The 21,970-nt window shown below is 42.9% G+C and overlaps 1 protein-coding gene across 2 annotated transcripts in view; it reads left to right on the top strand.

The window, feature by feature from the left end:
- The window catches only part of DGKB (diacylglycerol kinase beta), a 474,599-nt gene that overhangs the window by 102,257 nt on the left and 350,372 nt on the right, over positions 1-21,970 (top strand). For both annotated transcript variants that reach the window (XM_039523585.1, XM_039523584.1), the window contains exon 9: positions 18,921-19,038. In XM_039523585.1, the coding sequence (XP_039379519.1) occupies positions 18,921-19,038 (118 nt within the window). The remainder of the gene's footprint in view (positions 1-18,920; positions 19,039-21,970) is intronic.

The raw sequence follows: 21,970 nt of genomic DNA, 5'->3' as shown, positions 1-21,970 counted from the left end.
CCCTTCCCCCGGCCATAACAGGTCCCTGGGTGAGTTCCCTGAGTGCCTGTGCAGAGCTAAATAGGGTGTTGCATGGCTGTGCAGCTTACAGGGAATTTAGGACCTGAGTATTGTTTACTTTTGAGTCTAATATGTCTCATGTATACCAATGGCTCCACAATTAAGTTGTATAAAAGTTGGGAGACTAGTGAGCTTAACAGAACTCCACATGTAAGCACTTGTCTTTGGGATTGGCCTGACAGAAATTGTTGGAGGCTTTTCAGTGCATTTCCACTATCTCCAGCTCTGACATCATCTGAAAGAAAATGGTGTATTGATTGTCTTAATTCATTGATTTTAAGGCCAGAAAGGACCATTGTGATCATCATAACAAAGACACCGTTTCACCCTGTAATTCTTTCACCAAGATCAATAATGTGTGGTTGAACTAGTCCATATCTTTTAGAGAAACAACCAGTTTTGATTTAAAGATTACAAGTGAATGAGAATCCACCCGATCCCATAGTAAGTTGTGCCAATGGTTAATTACTCTCAGTGTTAAAAAATAAGCGCCTTATTCCTACTATGAACGTGTGTACCTTCAACTTCCAACCATTGGATTTAGTTATGCCTTTTCCTGCTAGGTTAAAAAGTCCTCTTCTGTCAAATATTGTCTTCCTTTGTAGATACTTTTAAATTGTGATTGAGTCAGCTCCTAACCTTCCCCCCTCATCCCTCAATAAGATCCTAAAGTCTTTTAATTGCTTAATATTGGGACAAATAGGGGTGGGGTTGTGGGGTTGCTTGGTTCATTTTTGGCTGTCTACAGGGATTTTCTCTCTTGCTGAGCTATTCTTTCTCATTTTGTATAAAACATACCTATGTCAATCAGTGAGACAGATCCTCAGTTGGTATATTTGGTCACAGTTCTATTGACTTCAATGGAACTATGACAATTTATATCAACTGTGGATCTGCCATGATACATTTATCACCTCTGTGTTACACCTATACTGTGTATATCCCTTAAAAGAAAACTAAAATGCTAACATAAAAACTATTTAAGATCTTAAATCACTAACAATCCTTTAATTAGTCTTTCTTACGGGAATAGCCATCTGAAAATAGTTAAAATGAAACAAAGAACTATATTACATAAATTGCAAGAATTAAAAAATGATCTTCTCTCTGGTTTTTTTTCCCTTTATTTGCTTTATCCCTTTGTTCGTTCTTTCTTAGCGCCTGATTCTGCAGCTGCACTGCAGGCAAAACTTTCATTGAAATAAATGGGAGTTGTAAAGCCTGTGGAGCAGCTGCAAAATGGAGACCAGTAATTGTATTTGTATGATGCCTCTTGCCAAGGCAATCAGCATGCTGAACAAACAATTATAACACAATGCAATTAAATTTTAATTGCTAATTAATTATCTCTTGTTTTATACAATGCTTTGAAAATCTAAAGCAAGATCTGAATGTTGTGTATTACAAATACTGTTTTGTAATTTTTGTATTAAAAGGCCAGATTTTAGAATATTATATCTGGTTAATCACCAGTTAACCCTTTAGCTCTGGCTGAATGCATCCATCAAGCATCATATCTACTAAAACTGTTCCCATTAAACACCAATAATAACTATTCAATAACATTTGCTTAAATTGCTTCCCTTGGAGATGTTACAGTAAAGTAGCTCTGGTTCTGACTAAATGAAAATATTTTGAGTGATTAAAAAAAGGGGAGTTCGAATGGAAACCATCATACAGTCTTAATTCTAATGGTTGCTGCTACTACCACCACTATGATAGTTTCACCTATTTTATATAGTGCTTTCCATATGAGGATTTCAAAGTGCTTTAAAAACACTAATAAATTAAGCCAGATAACAGCACCATGAGGTAGCAAAGCATGTTCATCCCTCTCTTACAAATAGGGATTCTGAAGCACAGACAGTTTAAGTGATTTGTCCAAGGTCAAAAGGAAGTTTGTTGAAGGGCTGTTTAAAGAATCCATATCTCCTGGTGTCTCGCGCAGGTCTAAACTTAAAATGCTGCAGCAGCACCACTCTGTCACTTCAGTGAAGATGCTACTATGCTGATGGGAGAGCTTCTCCCATTGCTGTAATTAATCCACCTCTTCAAGAAGCGGTAACTCTATCAATGGGAGAAGCCCTCCTGTCAATGTAGCAATGTCTACACCATGGCTTAGGTCAGGATAATGGCGTTACTCAGGTCTGGATTTTTCACACCCCTGAGTGAGGTAGTTATACTAATGGAAGTTTATATTGTAGACCTGACCCTAGCCTGCACTTAGTATTTCTTCCGTTGATTTGATAGACAGTGTATGAAAAGCTACAAGAAATCAAAGGTGGGGAATGTAGTAATTGGCCATGGGTTCTGTTCTTAGCTCTGCCAGTGATTTGTGATGTCATTTTCAGCTTTCTGACTGTTAAGATCAGTTAGGATTTGGAATAATCTCCAAAGTGGAGTGTTGGAAGCCCCTTACATGAGAGATACTTTAGATGGGAGAACACATTGCTAAATTCATAGGTCCAGACAGTGTAGCTTAATCACCCTCAGGACTGCGTAGAGTGGATTATGTCTCTAGAACTTCTTCCTGGCCTTGGCCAAGTTTTCCATCTAGAAGCTCAAGCACTGGGAGACTTTCTGGGCCCGTATGGCCATTTTCCTTTGACTCCTCCATTTTTTTATCTGGGCAGAGTTCCAATGAGCTATGTCCCCTGATTCCTGTGATCTTTTCTCTGAGCAGTGGGTGTCATCTGAGGTTCTCTGATTAGTATCCTCCACTTGTACAATGTGGTTAATCATTTAATCCCACTACCAGTCCTACACTTTTGTGTTTTGTTTGTCCTGATTTTAATGCTGGTTTCTTTGTGGCTTCTCCCCTGTGACTGAGGGGTGGGCCATTGCTGTGCCAAGGGGAGGGCCTCTATGTCGGGCCCTGACAGTCTCTCATGGAGAGCGAGATTCCCCTGTTGGGGTGCCTCCACTCCAGCCTTGTTCTGCAACCTTCTGGGCAGTTAGTTGGTGATTCCTTCACAGAACAAGAGTACCCTGATACCTATTCTTTCTGCAGTGAGAGTAGGACCCTGTAACACACACACTTACTTCCCAAGTGCCAGGCTGAAGCCCCTATTCTTCTCCTCCAGTACTTCCTTCTGAGTTTCTGGCAGTGTTTCTTCCCCTCTTCCTCCCCACCTGTCTGACCCATCCAAGACCCCACCAAGTTCAGGTACCTCCTCATTAATCACCTTCTTGTGTTCCCATTTGCCATATATAGTTCCAGAAGAAGGAAGATCAGTCACAGAGAGATTCTGTGTAATTTTGAGACAATTATTCTTGCCCTCATTTATTCAGACATCTGGGCAGAATTCCATTGGGTGGTGTCCAGTTACTCCTTGGAACTCTGTGTGGAGAAGTTGGCATTGTCTGGAATACTCTGCTTGCTGTCCTGTACTAGCACGTTTTTATTATACCTTTGTTCACATCCCCATGATTTCACTTTTGTTTTGTCAGTTTATACCTATTTGTGTTTGGTGCCTTTTCTTTTGTGGGCAGGGGTTACTGTCATTTCTATGGATGGGCCCACAAAAGGAAGGCCAATAGGCTAACAACTTTCACAAGCACTAGATTTACTTTCAAAAGCCTAGAGATACAAAGTGGGTGAGGTAATATAATTTAATTGAACCAACTTCTGTTGGTGAGAGACAAACTTTCGAGCTGCACAGAACTCTTCTAGTTGGCCTCTCTCACAAACCGAAGTTGGTCCAATAAAATATATGACCTCACCCATCCTGTCTGTCTAATATCCTGGAGTTGACACAGCTACAGCAACACAGCTGACCCCTCTCTTCTGGCCTTCAAAAAAACCCCAGTCTCTGCAAGCTCATCATCTGGAGCAAGCTCCCTACAGACCAGAACACACCAACTCAAAGTGGCACCAGACCCTGCTAAAACAGCAGATGCAAACATATCTCCACTGCTACAATGATCAACACCCTTCCACAACACACCTTTCAAGATCCATGTGTCCGACACTTGCCTATCACAACATGTGGTGTACCTCATCCAGTGCACTAAATATCCCAATGACACCTATGTGGGTGAAACTAGACAACTGCTATGCTCTCTAATGAACTCACAGGAAAATGATAAAAGACAAACAACCAGTCACCTATGGGCAAGGCCGCCCGGGGGGAGGGGGGGGGGGGAGTGGGGCAATTTGCCCTGGGCCCCGCAGGGGCCCCCAAGAGAATGCTCTGGCCCCGCCTCCGCCTTCCCCCATCCCCCGGCGCCTCAGCGCACCACATACAGGAGCGTCCCTGGACAAAGCTAAAGCGGCATGGCTCCAGCGGGGCATGAGCTCCGCCCTGCTCGTAGCCGCATAGTAAGGGGGCGGGGCTGTGAGCTTCAGGGCCCCACTGGAGCCATGCCGCTGCAGCGCTGTCCAGGGCCATTCATGGGCGCGGCACGCTGAGGCTCCGGGAGACGGGGGAGGCAGGGGTAAGCAGCATGGCAGGGGGTTGGGGCCGGGGAGGGTTGGATAAGGGACAGGGCGGGGGCAGAGGTTCTGGGAGGTTGGTCAGGGGACGGGGACAGGGGGGTCAGATTGTGGGCATTTCAGGGGTCTGTCAGGACTCAGCGGGGGGATAGGGGTTGGGGCAGTCAGGGGACAGGGAATGGAGAGATTGGTGGGGGGTGGGGTCCCGGGGTGGTGGTTGGGGAGGGGATCTCAGGGCGGTGGGGAGGGGACAAGGAGCAGGATGGGTCAGTGATTCTTAGGGGGGCAGTCGGGGGGACAGGAAGTGGGTGGGGGTCAGATAGGGAGCAGGGCCAGGCTGTTTGGGGAGGCACAGCCTTCCCTACACTAAAGCTCATTCAGCAGTTTGAGGCTTGCAGACAGCTATTTAACACAAAGAGCCAAGCTGTTATCTTTTCCGTGAGGGAGGGATCACATGAGAAGAGCAATATCCTACATCACCTACCTCCTTCCCAACCCTACCAAGGGAGATCCCCCTCCCCTGCATTCCCCGAGGCTCCAGAGGGGTTAATTCAGTGGTTCTCAAACTTTTGTACTGGTGACCCCTTTCACATACCAAATCTCTGAGTGTGACCCCCCCCTTATAAATTAAAAACACTTTTTTATATGTTTAACACTATTATAAATGCTGGAGGCAAAGCAGGGTTTGAGGTGGAGGCTGACAGCTCACAACCCCAGTAATAACCTCATGACCCCCTGAGAGGTCCCAACCGACAGTTTGAGAACCTCTGGGTTAATTTAATTTTAGCACCCTGTGTCCAATCACATGCATGTGCTATTTTGAGCATTTCAGTTTTCACAGCATAGGCTCATCCCAGATTCTGGAACAAGCTCAAATGTTCAGTCTGTGGAGTATGTACATAGTCTATACTAAAGACAAACCCACAGTAACCGTCTCCAGTTTGTGAGGGACCCTGTTGAGCCAGTCTCTGGGAAACAGATAAATTCATGGAGGTTAAGTCCATTAATGGCTATTAGCCAGGATGGGTAAGGAATGGTGTCCCTAGCCTCTGTTTGTCAGAGGGTGGAGATGGATGGCAGGATAATGATCACTTGACCATTACCTGTTAGGTTTACTCCCTCTGGGGCACTTGGCATTGGCCACTGTCAGTAGACAGGATACTGAGCTGGATGGACCTTTGGTCTGACCCAGTATGGCCATTCTTATGTTCTAAGATAAATGAACCCAAAGTTATGGAGACAGATATGAGTCAAGGAAGCCAGCAGAATATCAGAAACCTGGAAGAATCTCTGACTGGATGGGCTCAAGCGTTTGGTCACAAACTGAGGTGGTTCAAAAGTTTTGGATTTTTTTTTAAGCAGAATTTTTTTATTGTTTCTTCAAACAAACACAGCAAGCAGCAAATATTTCGCTTCTGAAACCCCAAACCGTGTTCAGGTTTTGGCAGACTAATTTCAGCTTTTCAATTAAAAAACCCGCAGCACATTTCGAAGGAAAGCAGACATTGTCTGTGATTTTGTTCTGCTTTTTAAAAACCTCTACTTTTTGATCCAAAAAAAGTTTTGACAGAAAATATTTGTCCAGCCCTTTTAATGAGCTTTAGTGCCTTTTAGCACTAGCTGATGCTGAGAACCAGTGATACCTTGTAAAGGTGACTTGAAAAGAAGTTTTCTCAAAACTGGGTTTGTGCCGAGATGCGGAAGGTTTTTAAATGTTTATTTTTCCCAGGGCTTCCCTGAGGGGGGGGGGGGGCCTTGGGCCTCACAGGGACCCTCACGAGAATATAGTGTTCTATAGTATTGCAACTTTTTTTTATGGAAGGGGCCCCTGATATTGCTTTGCCCCAGGCCCCCTGAATCCTCTGGGCAGCCCTACCTATGGGTGAACACTTTTCACAAAGTGATCACTCTATAACTGGCTGATCAGTCCTCATTCTCAACGGAAACCTGTACAACACTTTCAAAAGTTGATCCTGGAAGCATAAATGCATAACTCTTCTAGACACTAAAAATCATGGACTGACTAGAGATACTGGTTTTATGGCTTATTATAACAATCTGTTACCCACTAACCAACTCCCCCACACTCCACCTGCTTCCCCTCCCACCCATCCTTTTCTCCCTTTGTGATGGGCCACTTCACCCTGAGTGGTCCCTTCAAATACGTGTTAACTACCATGCTAAATAATCTGGTCCTTTTTGTTTTTAGCTGTGCCACTCTGATTAGGTTTCCCAAACCTGAAGAAGAGCTCTGTGTAAGCTCAAGAGTTTGTGTCTTTCACCAACAGAATTTGGCCAATAAAAAATATTACCTCACACACTTTCTCTCTCTAATTCCCTGGGACCGACATGTCTACACTACCACTGCATACAAAAGCCAAGGGATTTTGGAGCTGAATATTTTACATTTGCTCTCCTCTTGATTGCCACTAGATGTCATAATTGCACCACAGCTGCTATTTTGTTGCAACTCAGAAAGGATCTGCTTTGCTTTTCTATAGTAAGAGAGAAATTCAACAGGTAGAAATGCCTTATAACTAAGGCTAAGATTTTGTCATGGATATTTTTAGTGAAAGTCACGGGCAATAAAGAAAAATTCACGGAAACTGTGACTTGTCCTTGACTTTTACTAAAAATATCTGTGAGAAAGTGGGGATAAGCAGGTCCCCACACTACCTGCAGCGGGGCAGCTGCAGAGTAGCTAAGAGCTGCGAGGCCCCTGCTGCCTGCAGCAGCTGGGGCCTGCGGGGTACCCTGGAAGATCCAGGGGTTCCCCTGCCACCCGTGGGGGCCGGGGGCTGTGGAGTACTCCCACCGCCCAAAGCTCTGAGGGTCTGCAGTGGCCAGGAGCTTGGGGGTCCCCCTGCTGCCTGTGACAGCCGTAAGCTACAAGGTACCCCCAATGCCTGTGGCAGCTGGGAGTTGAGGGGTGCCACCGCCACCCGTGGTGGCTGGAAGCTGCAGGCTTGGAGCTCCCTGGGCCGCCAGAGGTGGCAGTGGTACCCAGGAGCTCCCTGCCCCTGCAGGCAGTGGGAAACCCCCACAAATTCAAACCGCTGCAGGCTGACGTCCCAGAGGTCGCTGGAAGTCATGGATTCCATGACCTCCATGACTAAATCATAGCTTTACTTGTAACCTATATTTATTTGTATCACAAGTAATCTGAAAACAAATCACGTTTCTTTTTTAAATTACCCCTTTTAGTCTTAACCCATTACACCTACATTCATGAAACAGACACTGAACATCTGTAAAATACAGAATTGATCATCTCAGTGAGGTAAATACTATACAACCCAAGCATGACAAAGCTACAATTGAATTATAAGGACATTTCCTTGTGAATGAGATTCATTCATGTCCCCATGCATCTAATGTATTATGCTATTACCACAGAAAATTTAAAAGATAAGTATTTTACCCTTTTTTGGTTAAATGTGAAATCAAGTGCTTTAGTCTGAGTTCAACCTGTTTGTGTGAAATGCCTCCTCTTGTGCTGTCTAACATGTTATTGTCGTCTGTTGTTTGAGCCCTACATATGTAGAACAGGAACTGGTTTTGGAACTCATACAATTCATTATTATATGTCTTGCCAAATTTGTTGTGAATTGTTTGAGGTCCATAGTATTGTGAGTGGTCCTTCTTAGATTGAAATGCAAAAATGCTCGTGGATGATACCCAACAATTTATGATTTTATAAGATTCTGCCCTTTTCTTTAATTAGAACTAAGATAAATTGTTCTTTTTATTTCAACCTTAAATGTGCAATTCATGGTTGAGAGGTCACAACTATCAATTGAGTTTTTAAAAGAATGAGGCATACATGGATTGTGTACCATTTCCAGGGCAAAATTCATTGGCTCTCACACATGCGATGCCCATGAGTCGTCTTCTCAGAGGGGTGTGTTCACCCTAAGAGACAATAGGTGCTATTTCTATCACTGCTATCTCTTAGATTTACCACCAGAGGGAGTAGCTTCAATTCCTTCCTGGAGACTTTACCAGGAACTATTGGAAAAAATGTATGCACTGTTTCTTGTCAGTGCTGCCCACTTTCACCTGCACTAAGACCTCAGAGCCTTTTGCAAAGGAGCTTGCAGACATATTCCACTATTACAGCCTTGTCTCGGGAAGACTTTCCTTCTTGGGAGCCTTCTGCCAAGGCTTATGGTGTAGACATTGTTGTAGAACCAGGAGTAACTCTAGCTCATTCTCTGTGAATAAAATATACATTATGCATATTATATTTCTCCAAATTGTATCAACAGCTCACTTTTATTTGTACCATATTTGTACTGTGCATTAAAAAGTGTCTGTAGCTTTCCAAGCCATGCATACAGTAGAGGGCTGGCAGATACTGGCTTTGCAGCAAGCCTACCTATTTAAAAATGGTGTTGTAGTAGTGAATTTTGGATGTGCCTTTGAGGGAGCAAAGCTCACAGAAGCAAGATTCCCTTCCTCCTGTGCTCCCCGGTCTATTATACACCTGTTTATTTTGCACTTGAACTGGCAGTTCTAAAGCCTGTAGCTCCCGTGCATGTCCTGAAAACGGTAGATGGTCCTGGGTCCAGCCTAATATGAGTCTGTCTTCTTCTTTGAGTAGTGTCCCTGTGGATGCTCCACTTGAGGTGTGCATGCGCCCCAGGTGCCTTCTATCAGCGATTTTCAGCAGCAGTGCTCATTCGATCCATTCATGCTCCCTAGCTATTCTCATGCCTCATATGAACTGTGCTTGATTCCTTCTCGAGTATCCTGCTAGAGAAGGACCATTCGTAGTGCTCACAGATACCTGCTTATTTGTTACTCTTATAGTTTTATTTTATTTTATAATTAAGTCTTTAATCTTTTATTTCGTTCATATTTTATTTCTTTGTGGGTTAGTTTTTCCATTGATGGAAATTTTTGCCTCCCACATCCACCCTTCTCTACTGTTAGAAGAAGAAGACTGTTTTGTTTTGGCGGAATGCTTAAGTCCCCAGGCTTCAAATGTTACCTCACTTGTCAGGAGTCCTTCCCAGTTAGTGACAGCCACTCAAGCTCTCTCTCCTGCCTCCAGGATACACAAGTGCCTTCAAAATGCAAAATCTACACTAGTTTTAAGAGTTGCTTCAGGAGTGACAGGGAGATTCAACTTTATGACCGAGTGCTCCATTGGACCTCATCTCTTTCCCCCCTCAGTACAGTGGCTTCCAAGTGACCATAGTGCCTCCTCTACCTCCAAGAGATCTGCAAGGGGTGTGGGAAAGACTTCCACCAAGAGGAGTACTAAATCTCCTCCTTTCTGCTGTATGGGAGACCCCAAGCCCCTCAAAGGCTTCCAGGGATGGTTCAAGCACTTCAGTACCGAGAATGCTAAAATGAAGTCCTCAAGCTCATCTAAATCACACAGTGCCCGACAATCCATACCAAAGAGTTCGGTACCATTGAAACATGACTGAATTGCTAAAAACTCCAGGGACTCCACACCTTGAAGAAGTTGAGCATTCTCAAGCATTCACCAAGCATTCTCAAAACTACAGTACCCGCACGAGGAAATAAGGAGACAGATCAACAGAGCCAGACGTGTACCCAGAAGCCTCCTACTGCAAGACAAACCCAAGAAAGAAACCAACAGGACTCCACTGGCCATCACATACAGCCCCCCCTAAAACCCCCAGCGCATCATCAATCGATCCTCAACCATCCTGGAGAGAATGATCCCACACTCACAGGCCTTGGGGGGCAGGCCCCAGTCAGCCACACAGCAAACAACCTGCATATTCTCACCAGTAACACACCACCACACACACACGCACTGCACTAGCCCTCCAACCACACCAACCCCAAAAAACGAACTCTGCCACCAACTCTGCCCACATATCTACACACACACCACACCAGGACCTAACCAGATCAGCCACACCATCACGGTTCATTCCTGCATGTCCACCACCAATGTAATATGCATCATATGCTGCCTGCATATGCCAGCAATGCCCTCCACTGCCAAGTCTCTGAAAAAGGATAAATGAAGAATGGACAGACATCAATCAGACATTAGAAAAAAAAAAATACAAAAACCTGTCCACCCACCTCAACACACCCACACACACATCCTTAAGTCTTAATCCTTAAACCAAAAAAAAAAAAAAAAGAAACTGAGAGAGACAGTTCATCTGCAAATGATCTCATCTGCAAATTCTTTCAAAAAAGACAGCAACAGCTCACAGAAGAACAAAGAAATTACAGCCAATCCCAATTTTTCCCCTCTCCTTGGTTTTTTTCACCCTCATGCCTCCACAGGGCCTCTCCCTCCTGATTGAACTAACACTTCTCTCTTGCTTATCTTCTGCTTGCATATAAACCTGCCTTGCTGAAATGGCATTTCTTGAATCTGCAGATCAGAAGATGAACTTTCACCTCATGCTCTCCTGCTGCTGTGCCCTGTTGTTCTCATTTGGTGCCACAGTCTTGAAGAAGTTGGTACCTCCAGCTGCACTGACTGCATCTTTGGCACCTTGACTGACCATCTAGCACTTGTTGGAACCCCTCACACCTTTGTTGGTACCACAGACCTCATTGTGGGAGCCTAGTATGCTGCAGACATGGTACCACTGCATCTGGCACCGCAGGAGTTCAGGTTGTACCTGAGAATCCTTTACTGAGCTCATTCAGAGCTCTGTGTAGACCACCCTCATCTGAATCTGCTCCTTTGAGGGACACTTCAGAGCTAGGATGCACTCAACCTGCTCTGCTCATTGTTACAATCAGTCCTGGATGCCTCCCCCATTCTCTTATGGTCCTCCCCAGTGGCCACATTGGGACCCTTGACTGTTTACTGCCAACAGGTCTCCAGGGTTCTCAGCACTGTCAGGGAATCCAGTGGTCAGCAGTGTTTGATTCCCTCCATTTCCTCTCAGCAGTCTCCACTGCAGAAGGTCGTTGCAGGTCAAATCTTGGAGATTATAACACCCAGGCTACCTTCTGCAGTGTGAAATTCTGCTTGAGGGGAGGTCTTGATCACCGTCCCTGTGGGACACGTTTCTCCTTTCTTGATGTCCTATATAACTTTCCTCCAATGCCTGAAATCCTCGGGGTTCTAAAAAAAATTAGACTGGACAAAGCCACTGTAATCTTAATCACTAACCTGGCTGAGACAGATGTGTTTTTTCCACCTATTTCCCAATGATGCCTATTCTTCCCACTAAGGATTTGGGGATTGTTTGTCACCTCAGTCCACTCTGACTCAGAAGATGGTATTTGGATGGCTCATGGGTTTAGAACTCTCCTGTTCCAGAGAGGTTCAAGAAGTCCTGTTGAACAATAGAAAGAAACATACCTTCAGGAATTGAAAAGATTTTACCATTGGTACACTCACCATTACCTTTTTCCTGTTGACATGATGCTCTTGGAGATTCTAAGAATAGCTTTTCACTCTAAAGCAAAGAGATCTCTTTTGAGTTCCATTAAAGTTCACCTAGGGGCCATTGCAGTATTTTGTTCTCTTGTGGAAGGTTTTTTGGTATTTGTTGACCCTGTAACTTCCAGATTCATCAAGTGTTATCCAACCTATTCCTGAATGTCAAAGAGCCCATTCCAACTTAGGACTTGAACTTAGTTCTTAATTCTTAGATGAAACTTCTCTTTGAGTTGTTAGTTACCTGCACCCTTTTAAACCTTTTCATGAAAACCATCTTTTTAGTGATAGTTACCTCTGCTTGAAGAGTTGGTGAATTAGTTGGATTTGATTGTGGATCTCTCTTATTTTGGCTTTTAGGGTAAGGTATCTCTGTGATCAGACTCCCACAGTTCTCACCCAAAGTCATCTCAGACTTTTGTGTAAATTAGACAATTCATCTGCCAGTTTTCCACCCTAAATATCTTTAGGGAATGTTGCCCTTTACACCTTAGATGTCCTATTAATAGGACAGAACTAAACCTTTTCAAGATTCTCCAAGGCTTTTTGTGGACAAAGTTAAAGGGTTCACTCACAAACTTTCTAACTGGGTTTCCGTCTGCATTTCTGCTGCTCGGCAGCTGCTAATGTGCTGTGTCCTCCTAGGATTATAACTCATGCTACCAGATCTCAGTCCATATCTGTTGCCCCAATGAAAGATGTTCCTAGCCCAGAAATCTGCAAAGCTGCTACATGGGCTTCAGATCATACCTTCTCAAAACGCAATGCTTTAGTGCATGCCTCTAGAGCAGATCCTATCTTTGGTTCTACAGTTATGCAAACAGTTCTAGACCTGGTTCTGAAGCTTCCACCTCCTTCAGAGGGTAATGCTTGGAAGTCACCTTAAGTGGAGCATGAAGGAGCAGTTACTCACTGTGTGCAATAACTGAAGTTTTCTGAGGGGTGTCCCTAAGAGGGGTTTCACTACCCACCCTCCTTTCCCTCTGCTTTGGTGTCTCCTCTCCATGGGTTTGAGTGGTAGAGAAGGAACTGAGGCCAGTTCATCAATTGCAGCCCTATATATTTTTGATAAGGGGCATGAGGATAGCGAGAGTGCTTGCACAGGCTGAACAAGCACTGCTGCTGAAAATCTCCATTTGAAGATTCATGGGGCACATGTGCACCACAAGCAGAGCACCCATAGTATACCCATCTCAAAGAACTTCACAAGGTGAGTAACCTCTCCTTCCTTTTTCTCGTTATTAGTTGGGAGTAGGAAATGGGCACCTCTCCCACCCATCTCTTTGGCAGGGGAGGTTGATCCTGCCATAACTGTAGCAGAATGACAAGGGGACCTCCCAGTTGTTGAAAAGTTTGTGGGGGAGGGGAGGCCTTCCCTGGAGAGAGAGAGAGAGTGTGTGTGTGTGTGTGTGTGTGTTTAAAAAGAGGAGTTCCTTGGCATGATAGACCCTTTCCTCCTAACTTTAGGCTGACAGACAGAGCGATTTGTCATGAAAAGCTCTGTCTTTAAGCTGTGTAGGTCATTTAAAAAACAAACAGAAAACCACACACTACCAAACAAACAACTGCAGGCAGCTAGGGAATAATCTGCCTACCATGTCCCTTCACATCATTTCTCTGTCTGGTTGCCAAAAAATTTGTCCATAGAACAGATAATAAGCAGAACATAATGCCCGCTCTGGGACTATGTTGTTATTACCTAGGAGGAAATACTCCCTCAGAATCATAAATAGCTTCTATTTCTGCATAGTGGGAAAGGCCCTACATAAGAACGGCCATACTGGGTCAGACCAAAGGTCCATCTAGCCAGTATCCTGTCTTCTGACAGTGGCCAATGTGAGGTGCCCCAGAGGGAATGAACAGAACAGGCAATCCTTTCCCAACTTCTGGCAAACTGAGGCTAGGGACACCCTCCTATCCCATCCTGACTAATAGTCATTAATGGGCCTATCCTCCATGAATTTATCTAGTTCTTTTTCAAACCCTGTTATAGTCTCAGCCTTCACAACGTCCTCTGGCAAAAAGTTCCACAGGTTGCCTGTGTGTTGTGTGAAGAAATACTTCCTTTTGTTTGTTTTAAACCTGCTGCCTATCAATTTCATTTGGTGACCCCTATTTCTTGTGTTACGAGAAGGAGTAAATAACACTTCCTTATTTACTTTTGCCACACCAGTCATGATTTTATAGACCTCTGTCATATCCCCTCCCCCCTTAGTTGTCTCTTTTCCAAGCTGGAAAGTCCCAATCTTACTAATCTCTCCTCATATGGAAGTGTTCCATACCCCTAATAATTTTTGTTGCCCTTTTCTGAACCTTTTCCAATTCCAATATATCTTTTGTGAGATGGGGTGACCACATCCGTATGCACTATTCAAGTTATGGGCATACCATGGATTTATATAGAGGCAATTTGATATTTTCTGTCTTATTATCTATTCCTATTCCCAACACTCTGTTGGCTTTTTTTGACTGCTGCTGCACATTGAGTGGATGTTTTCAGAGAAGTATCCACAATGATGCCAAGATCTCTCTTGAGTGGTAACAGCTAATTTAGACCCCATCATTTTATACATATAGTTGGGATTATGTTTTCCAATGTGCATTACTTTGCATTTATCAACGTTGAATTTTATCTGCCATTTTGTTGCTCAGTCACCCAGTTTTGTGAGACCCCTTTGTAGCTCTTTGCAGTCTGCTTTGGACTTAACTATCTTGAATAGTTTTCTATCATCTGCAGCGTTTGCCACCTCAATGTTTACCCTTTTTTCCAGATCATTTATGAATATGTTAGGGTGACCAGATGTCCTGATTTTATAGGCACAGTCCTGATATTTGGGGCTTTTTCTTATATAGGCACCTATTACCTCCCACCCTCTGTCCCAATTTTTCACACTTGCTGTCTGGTCACCCTAGAATATGTTGAATAGTACTGGTCCCAGTACAGACCCTTAGGGGACACCACTGTTTGCCTCTCTTCATTCTGAAAACTGAACATTTATTTCTACCCTTTGTTTCCTATCTTTTAACCAGTTACCAATCCATGAGAGGACCTTCCCTCTTATCCCATCACAGCTTACTTTGCTTAAGAGCCTTTGATGAGGGACCTTGTCAAAGGCTTTCTGAAAATCTAAGTACGCTATATCCACTGGATCCCCCTTGTTCACATGATTGTTGACCCCCTCAAAGAATTCTAGTAGATTGGCGAGGCATGATTTCCTTTTACAAAAACCATGTTGACTCTTCCCAGACAAATTATGTTCATCTATGTGTCTGATAATTCTGAGGTGTTTATGTGCCAGCAGACAAAGAGGCAGCTCTTTGCCCTGCATAGAACCTATAAATTCAGTTTATAAACTGTAATCTTGCACCTTGGTTCCTAATCAAAATCACAATTACTAATAAATATCTAAAAAACTAAAATAAATGAGCATTAACATAAAACTAGTCTAGGGTGGTATAGAAAGTGATTGTGTGCAACTTTTTTCATTTTTAGAGTTGGCTGTTCCTTGGTTTCTTGCTTATTTATGGTCCACTTCTTCTGTCTTAAAATCAGTGACAAAGCTCCTATTAACTTCTGTGAAAGTAGGATCAGGACCATAGTCAGTCATGAGACTTGGTGTGAGTGAAAAAATGTTACTGTTACCGTTGTGTGCTAACGTCTGTGTATGCCATATGGAGGATTCATTTTAAGTGTATTATAATGAACTGAGGAAGAAATTTGTATTGAAGCTGCCCTGGTTTGAGATCTTCTAAATGACTATTTGTTGTTAAATTCTGTTTCAGGATATGGAAGTAAAATGACTGAATGTCACTCAATGCACTATGTGTCAGTAATGTGGATTTTATTTATATTTAAAGTCTTACACTGAGGGGGTTTGTTTCATATTGTGTGGGCTTCCCCCCCCCCCCAGGCAGTTTTAAAATCTGCAGTACTTTATTGCTGATTTTTGGCAGTGCACAAGAGCAAAAATTTAATTTGCTATTTTCTAAAAGTGCATTGTGTTTATGTAATGGATTTCTGCATCACTTGCAGCCTGTAACACAGTTAAGTGTTTTAATTGGCAGAACACCCACATCAAGACTTGTTTGTTTTTCTGATAAGGAAAATGCCAGCTAAGTTAGTCCATATGTTCTGTTCAAATAAGAAGAGGCACATTCACATGGAATGGCCAATCTTAAAATTGAAAAAAGTAAAATGAAACTAATGTGAAACAAAAAATGTATTTATGGGTTATAATTTATTTTATGTTAACTTTAATACAGAGTAAATTTTCTTTTTGAGAAAAAAGATCAGTTTGGATTTTAGGTGCTTTTTAGCTTAATACTGTATATATTGACAACATTAATATGTCTTAGAATGAAAGTGTGTAAAGTTTGTAATTATTTATCTCAGAAAACATTTACATAATCTTTATTTTCCAGTGCTAGTCACTCTGTTAGAAGACTTGAAATGTATTCAGTACAGTAAAATTTAACAATATTAAAAAATGTGTTGAGTGGGGTATTAAGATAAGGGTTAAAATTATGGAGCTCTATCTAATAAAACATACTGTGTACAGCTGCCAGTCCTGAAGAACCTCAACAGGACTCTGGGGCTCCACAGCTGCAGAATCTATTTCTGATTCTTCAGGGAATATTGGAAAACCTCCATACTCTTTGTCAGCCTTAAAGTCCAATATTAGGTATCTTTCTTGCTCCCTCTACAGAAAGGAGGCCCTGACATACAGGGTCTGATCCTGAAGTGTCCCGATAGGCAAAAATATTCCCACTAATTTCAACTTCTGTGGACTTTAGTTAATGTAGGTATTTTGTAGAAATCATTCAGAGTTGTGTCTAAGTAGGGTTTGGCTTTGGACCAGATATAGAAATTCCTATTTCACTAATTTACTATTCTTTATTACAAAGACATTGTTATCAAAATAAATAAATAAATAATAATTGGAGATATACCAATCTCCTAGAACTGGAAGGGACCTTGAAAGGTCATCTAGTCCAGCCCCTGCCTTCACTCAATTTTTTGGGTTTAGCCTAAGTGGCCCCCCCTCAGTGAAACTACAACCACCTAGGTTTGGCCAATGCTCAAACCACTGAGCTATCCCTCCCCCCCAATATCTTCATGATGTTGTATAAATCCTCAGGGACTTTGACTCAGTGACAAATAACTTGAGTTTAAAGAATAGAACAATACTATGGTTTTCAGAATTTAACTAGTAATGCTAGTGTGTGTAAATTCTAATAGAGCTACATGACATTTGAGTTGCATTATGTCCTTTGAATTACGCTGACAGTACTATGACTGAGGCCTCACACAGCACATTCAAAATCAGGGCTGTTACATAGCGTTGTGAAACCCATTTTTATGGTCTTTGATATCATAAATAAATTACTGGGTAAGAACCAGCCATACTCATAGCTATTTTTTTTTCATGTCCAACAAATATATTGAGGGATGATCATTTACTTTACTTTTTCATAACACTTCTGCATGTGTCAAAACACAACAGAGTGGAAAGTGCTTAAGCAGTATTGGCCAAGTTCAGTTGCATCCGGCAACACCGGGCAGGTCTGAATTTGGCCCAGTGTGTTGTTGTATATTTTAGTCAGGTATATGGTATTGTTGGGCTACACCTCCTTTGGGTTTGGTTGTAAAGCTAGGATGAAAATTGGAGCAATTCAGAAATATTGGGCAGAGTTTTGCCTTTTGTTGCACACACAAGTAAAATTTCTGGGTCACCTGAATGTTCATTTGTCCAGACCCTGCATTTTCAATCAGAAATTATGTATTCCTTATATAATTGTAATCTTGGTTAGAATGTCTAATAAAGAAATGGCCAGGACACTCACAGCAATATAGGAACACACAGAACACAAAAATCAAAGAACAAAAATTTAAAAAATTCCTGCTGCTTGTATTTAACTGACAGAGATTCACTACTTTTATTATGTTACATGCTGTGTTACTTATAAATACAGATTGACATCTAGTGTCTCAAAAAAGAATGTAAGGTAGTTTTAATAAGGCTGTTGGTATATGTTAGGTGAGTCTCGGTTGCTTATTAAAACAAGTTTAATAGTTACTAATTTTAGAAAAATAAAGAAGCCTGCCAACACACCAGCCAAAGAACCTGGGATCTACACAAACAATTACAAACTATAATTAGCAACCATGAAAGTAGCACAAAGCAAACATTTAAAAAAAAACAGCTACAATATCAAAAAAAACCAAATCCTCAGTGATAGTGTTTGAGTGTTTTGTAAATGGGAGCTTATATTGATTAAAACGGGGAAGAAATCTTTTAAACATTCATGTTTTCATTCACTTTTTAAACATAAGTGTAATCTACACTAGGATATTTTAGGTCTATCCCCATCTAGTGGCTGGTCCACACACAAGATTTATGAGTCTGCTACTGCTTCCAACTGGAGGATTTATTCCTTTGGATCAAGTACTAGGGGCTCGTTCTTTTAGTGCTGAAAGTCCAGGATATAAATCCCAGTGTAGCCCCAATCGAGATTGGTTCTCTGATAGACAGAAGGAAGTGGATTCATAGGAAGCAGGGCCAGAAGGGACCATTATGATCATTGTCTGACCTCTTGCTTAACACAAACCATATGATTTCCACAGACAGTATGTTTTACACCCTGAAGGCCCGTAAAGCCAATCTGTTGAAATTTTAACAATTCTGTAGCTGTTAAGCTGGAGCAATATATATTTTAGAACTAACTCCCATCTAGTTAAATAGTTGCCTTATTACATCTATAAACAGGAATCTGTTGCAATCTTAACTACTGGTGTCTACCTTTCTTCATGGCTTTGGAAATGCATGGACATCCATGAGCTTCTGATGAATCTATTATCACATCAGTTTCTGTATATTTAGAAGGATTATGTTGTGATCTGGTGTGAAGTAATAAATGAAGTAACAGCTTGTCTTTTTTGTTCTTGAGTCAATCTCCAATTTTTATTGGCACATATATTTCACTGTGTATTTCATTAAATGAAATCTGTTTCTTTTATGTCCTGTGCAGAATGTGAAGGATGATGGGCAGCATGTATGGAGACTGAAACACTTTAACAAGCCTGCCTACTGTAATCTTTGCTTGAACATGTTAATAGGAGTAGGCAAGCAGGGTCTCTGCTGTTCCTGTGAGTATATGTATTTCAGTGAGCATTCTCTAGTACTGCTGCTTACTAAGTGTTACATTCACAGTAGATCTACTAGATCCTCTGTATCCATGCTCCTGCTGCCATATTGATTATTTTTCCTGTATTTTACACTTGAGTGTTTGAACCAGTTTTAAATTCTTCAAACAGTGAGACTTTCAAAACCTCCTTTGAGAGCATATTCTGTATTACAATGACCTCAGTATTAGGGCATTTCCTCTTATATTATGCATAAATGTACCTTGGCTTAATTTCTTCCTGTACATCCTGGTTGTGGTGTGACCTTAAATATTTCTTCTCCTTCTCTGGTATTTCTCCCTTTAAATAATTGTAAATAGTTATGTTATTCATATTCTTCCTTAGTCATCAACTAGCCCAGGTATTGTATAGCCATATTTAGTTATTCTAATCTTCCTCATAATTCATTCTATCTACCATATTGGGGCCTGATTTTCAAAGTACCAGGTTCCTAGGACTGGCAATCAATTTACATAGATGCTATGATTTCCTGTACAATCATAAATAGGGTTGCCAACTTGCTAATTGCACAAAACTGAACACACTTGTCCTGCCCCTGGCCCTACATCCTGCCCTGCCGCTTCTCCGAGCCACACACTCCATTCACTCCATCCCCCCCTCCCTCAGTTGCTCACTTTCCTCAACCCTCACTAACTTTCACCAGGCTGGGGCAGCGGGTTGGAGTCTGGGAGGGAGTCAGGGCTCTCGCTGGGGGTGCAGGCTCCGGTGTGGGGCCAGAAAATAAAAGTTCAAGCTGCAAGAGGGGTCTCTGGGCTGCGGCAGGGGGGTTGGGGTGTGTGTGCTGGCTTGGGGCTGGGGATGAGGGGTTTGTGGTGTAGGGAGGGGATGCATTCTCAGGGCTGGGGCGGGGGGTTGGAGTGAGGGAGAGGGTGTGGGCTCCAGATGGGGGTGTGGGTTCTGGGGTGGGGCCAGGGATGAGGGGTTTGGGTGCAGAAGAGGGCTCAGGGATGAGATGGGGTCGGGGTGAGGGGTGGGGTGCTGGGTGCAGGCTCCAGGAGAGAGTTTGGGTGCAGAAGGGGGCTCAGGGCTGGGACAGGGGGGAGGGGTGCAGGAGGGGGTGCTGGGTGCCTTCAGTCCTTCAATAGCCAGTATTTTCTCCCTGTGAAGGTACTTACACACTGTAATCAAATCACCTCTTAGTATTCTTTTTTGATAAATTAATCAGATTGGGCTCTTTAAATCTGTCACTGTAAAACGTTTTCTCCTTCTCTTGAGTTAAAAGTAGCCCATCAAAGGTATATTGACATATCTTTCCGAGCAAGTAGTTGTACTGATGAACTTGAGACTACCAATTGTCAATAAAGGTGGCAGAATCAGACATTTACCTTTTTCAGTGGCGAACGCTGTCCCATTTAGGAAATGAATCCTGTATATATTGGTTTCCACATCAAATAATCAAATTCATTGGAGTAAAATAGCCCTTTTTATTCCAAACATTTTAAATAAATAGCAATCTAGCAACTCCCTTTTCCAGGGCATGACTGCTGACTACTCTGCAGTCCCCTTTTCTGCTCCTGGGCTTTATTACAGGCTCCTCCTGTTCTCATCCAGCTGAGCCTCATCTAATTAATACCTGCTCCCTGACTTCTCCTCCAGGTGCAGCCAGGGCAGTTAATTGGACCAACTAGCCACCTTAATCCTTCAGGCCTTGTGTGGGGTGGACAGACCATCACAGGGACAAGGAACGTCTGGCCTTTGGGTCTGCCATTGAGGAATAAGAAGGGAGGGGGCATGGTCCTGTCCAAGTATGGACAGATCACAAGAATTTGGAACATCTACAGACAACCCAATGACTCAACCGATTTCAGATTGGCTGTGTTTTTTCTTCTCTTGATTTGACTTTTTATGGTTACGCACTGTCCAGGGACTACAAGCAAGAAAGGTGGACATCTTGTCTCAGAAGGACGAGTACCATTAAGCAGAGGAGGAAGCTCTCACCACCATCCTTAAATGCTCCCACTTTGTCTGTGGGGGCATCAGTGACATCTGACAACCACTATCCTAATTCTGCTCCCAGGTGATCCATTTGTGGCCCTAGTCTGTCAGACTCTAAGAAACACTGGTGTGTCCTCGGATTCAAGCTTCCACCTGCAACACAACCTCCTCTATTATAGGGATTGCTTCTTGATTACTGGCAGGAATTTCTCCACCTTTTCGGCACTGAGCCCTTCACCTCAACAGCCTACCACCTGCAGACAGATGGCCAAACTGAAAGAGTCAAGCAGACCTTGGAGCAGTACTGTCACTGTTTTTAGAATTTCCATCAGGATGATTAGCTTCCACTGCTGTGGTTCTCATACAACAATTCAACCTACGCTTCACCTCAACAGACTATATTCTTTGTGAATTCTGGTTTTCGTCCCTAGTTTCATCCGGACCTACCAGATGGCTGCGCAGTCCCAGCAGCCACAGACCCAGGCCTTCACCTTCAATGAATATACAGTATGAAGAATTCAAAGAGCACTTACTTGCATCTAAAGAATCTCATCATATTATGCCAGCCAAAAGCAACAAGCCATCTCTCAACTTGCCATAGGGGTTAAAGGTTGGACTCTTGTCCCAAATTTGAGAACAGACTGCCCTTCCACCAAGCTCGACCACCAATACTTGGATCCTTTTCAGATCATTGAACAAATAAACCCAGTGCCCTTTAAGCTTCATATCTCCGAATCCATCAAGATTCACTCTGTCTTTCATGTTTCCCTCTGCAAGCTGTTTGTTAACAACCCCTTCCCTGACTGGGTAGACCCTCCTTCACTCCCCGTAATAGTCCAGGGGCAGAAAGAATACGAAATCCATCAGGTCCTTGATTCCTGATGGGTCAGAGGGAAGCTCCAGTATCTGATAGACTGGAAGGGGTACCGGGCCAGAGGAA

The sequence above is a fragment of the Mauremys reevesii genome, linkage group 2 (genome assembly GCF_016161935.1).
Source record: "Mauremys reevesii isolate NIE-2019 linkage group 2, ASM1616193v1, whole genome shotgun sequence".
In the NCBI taxonomy this organism is placed as follows: Eukaryota; Metazoa; Chordata; order Testudines; family Geoemydidae; genus Mauremys; species Mauremys reevesii.
This window is presented reverse-complemented; position numbering and strand designations above follow the sequence as displayed.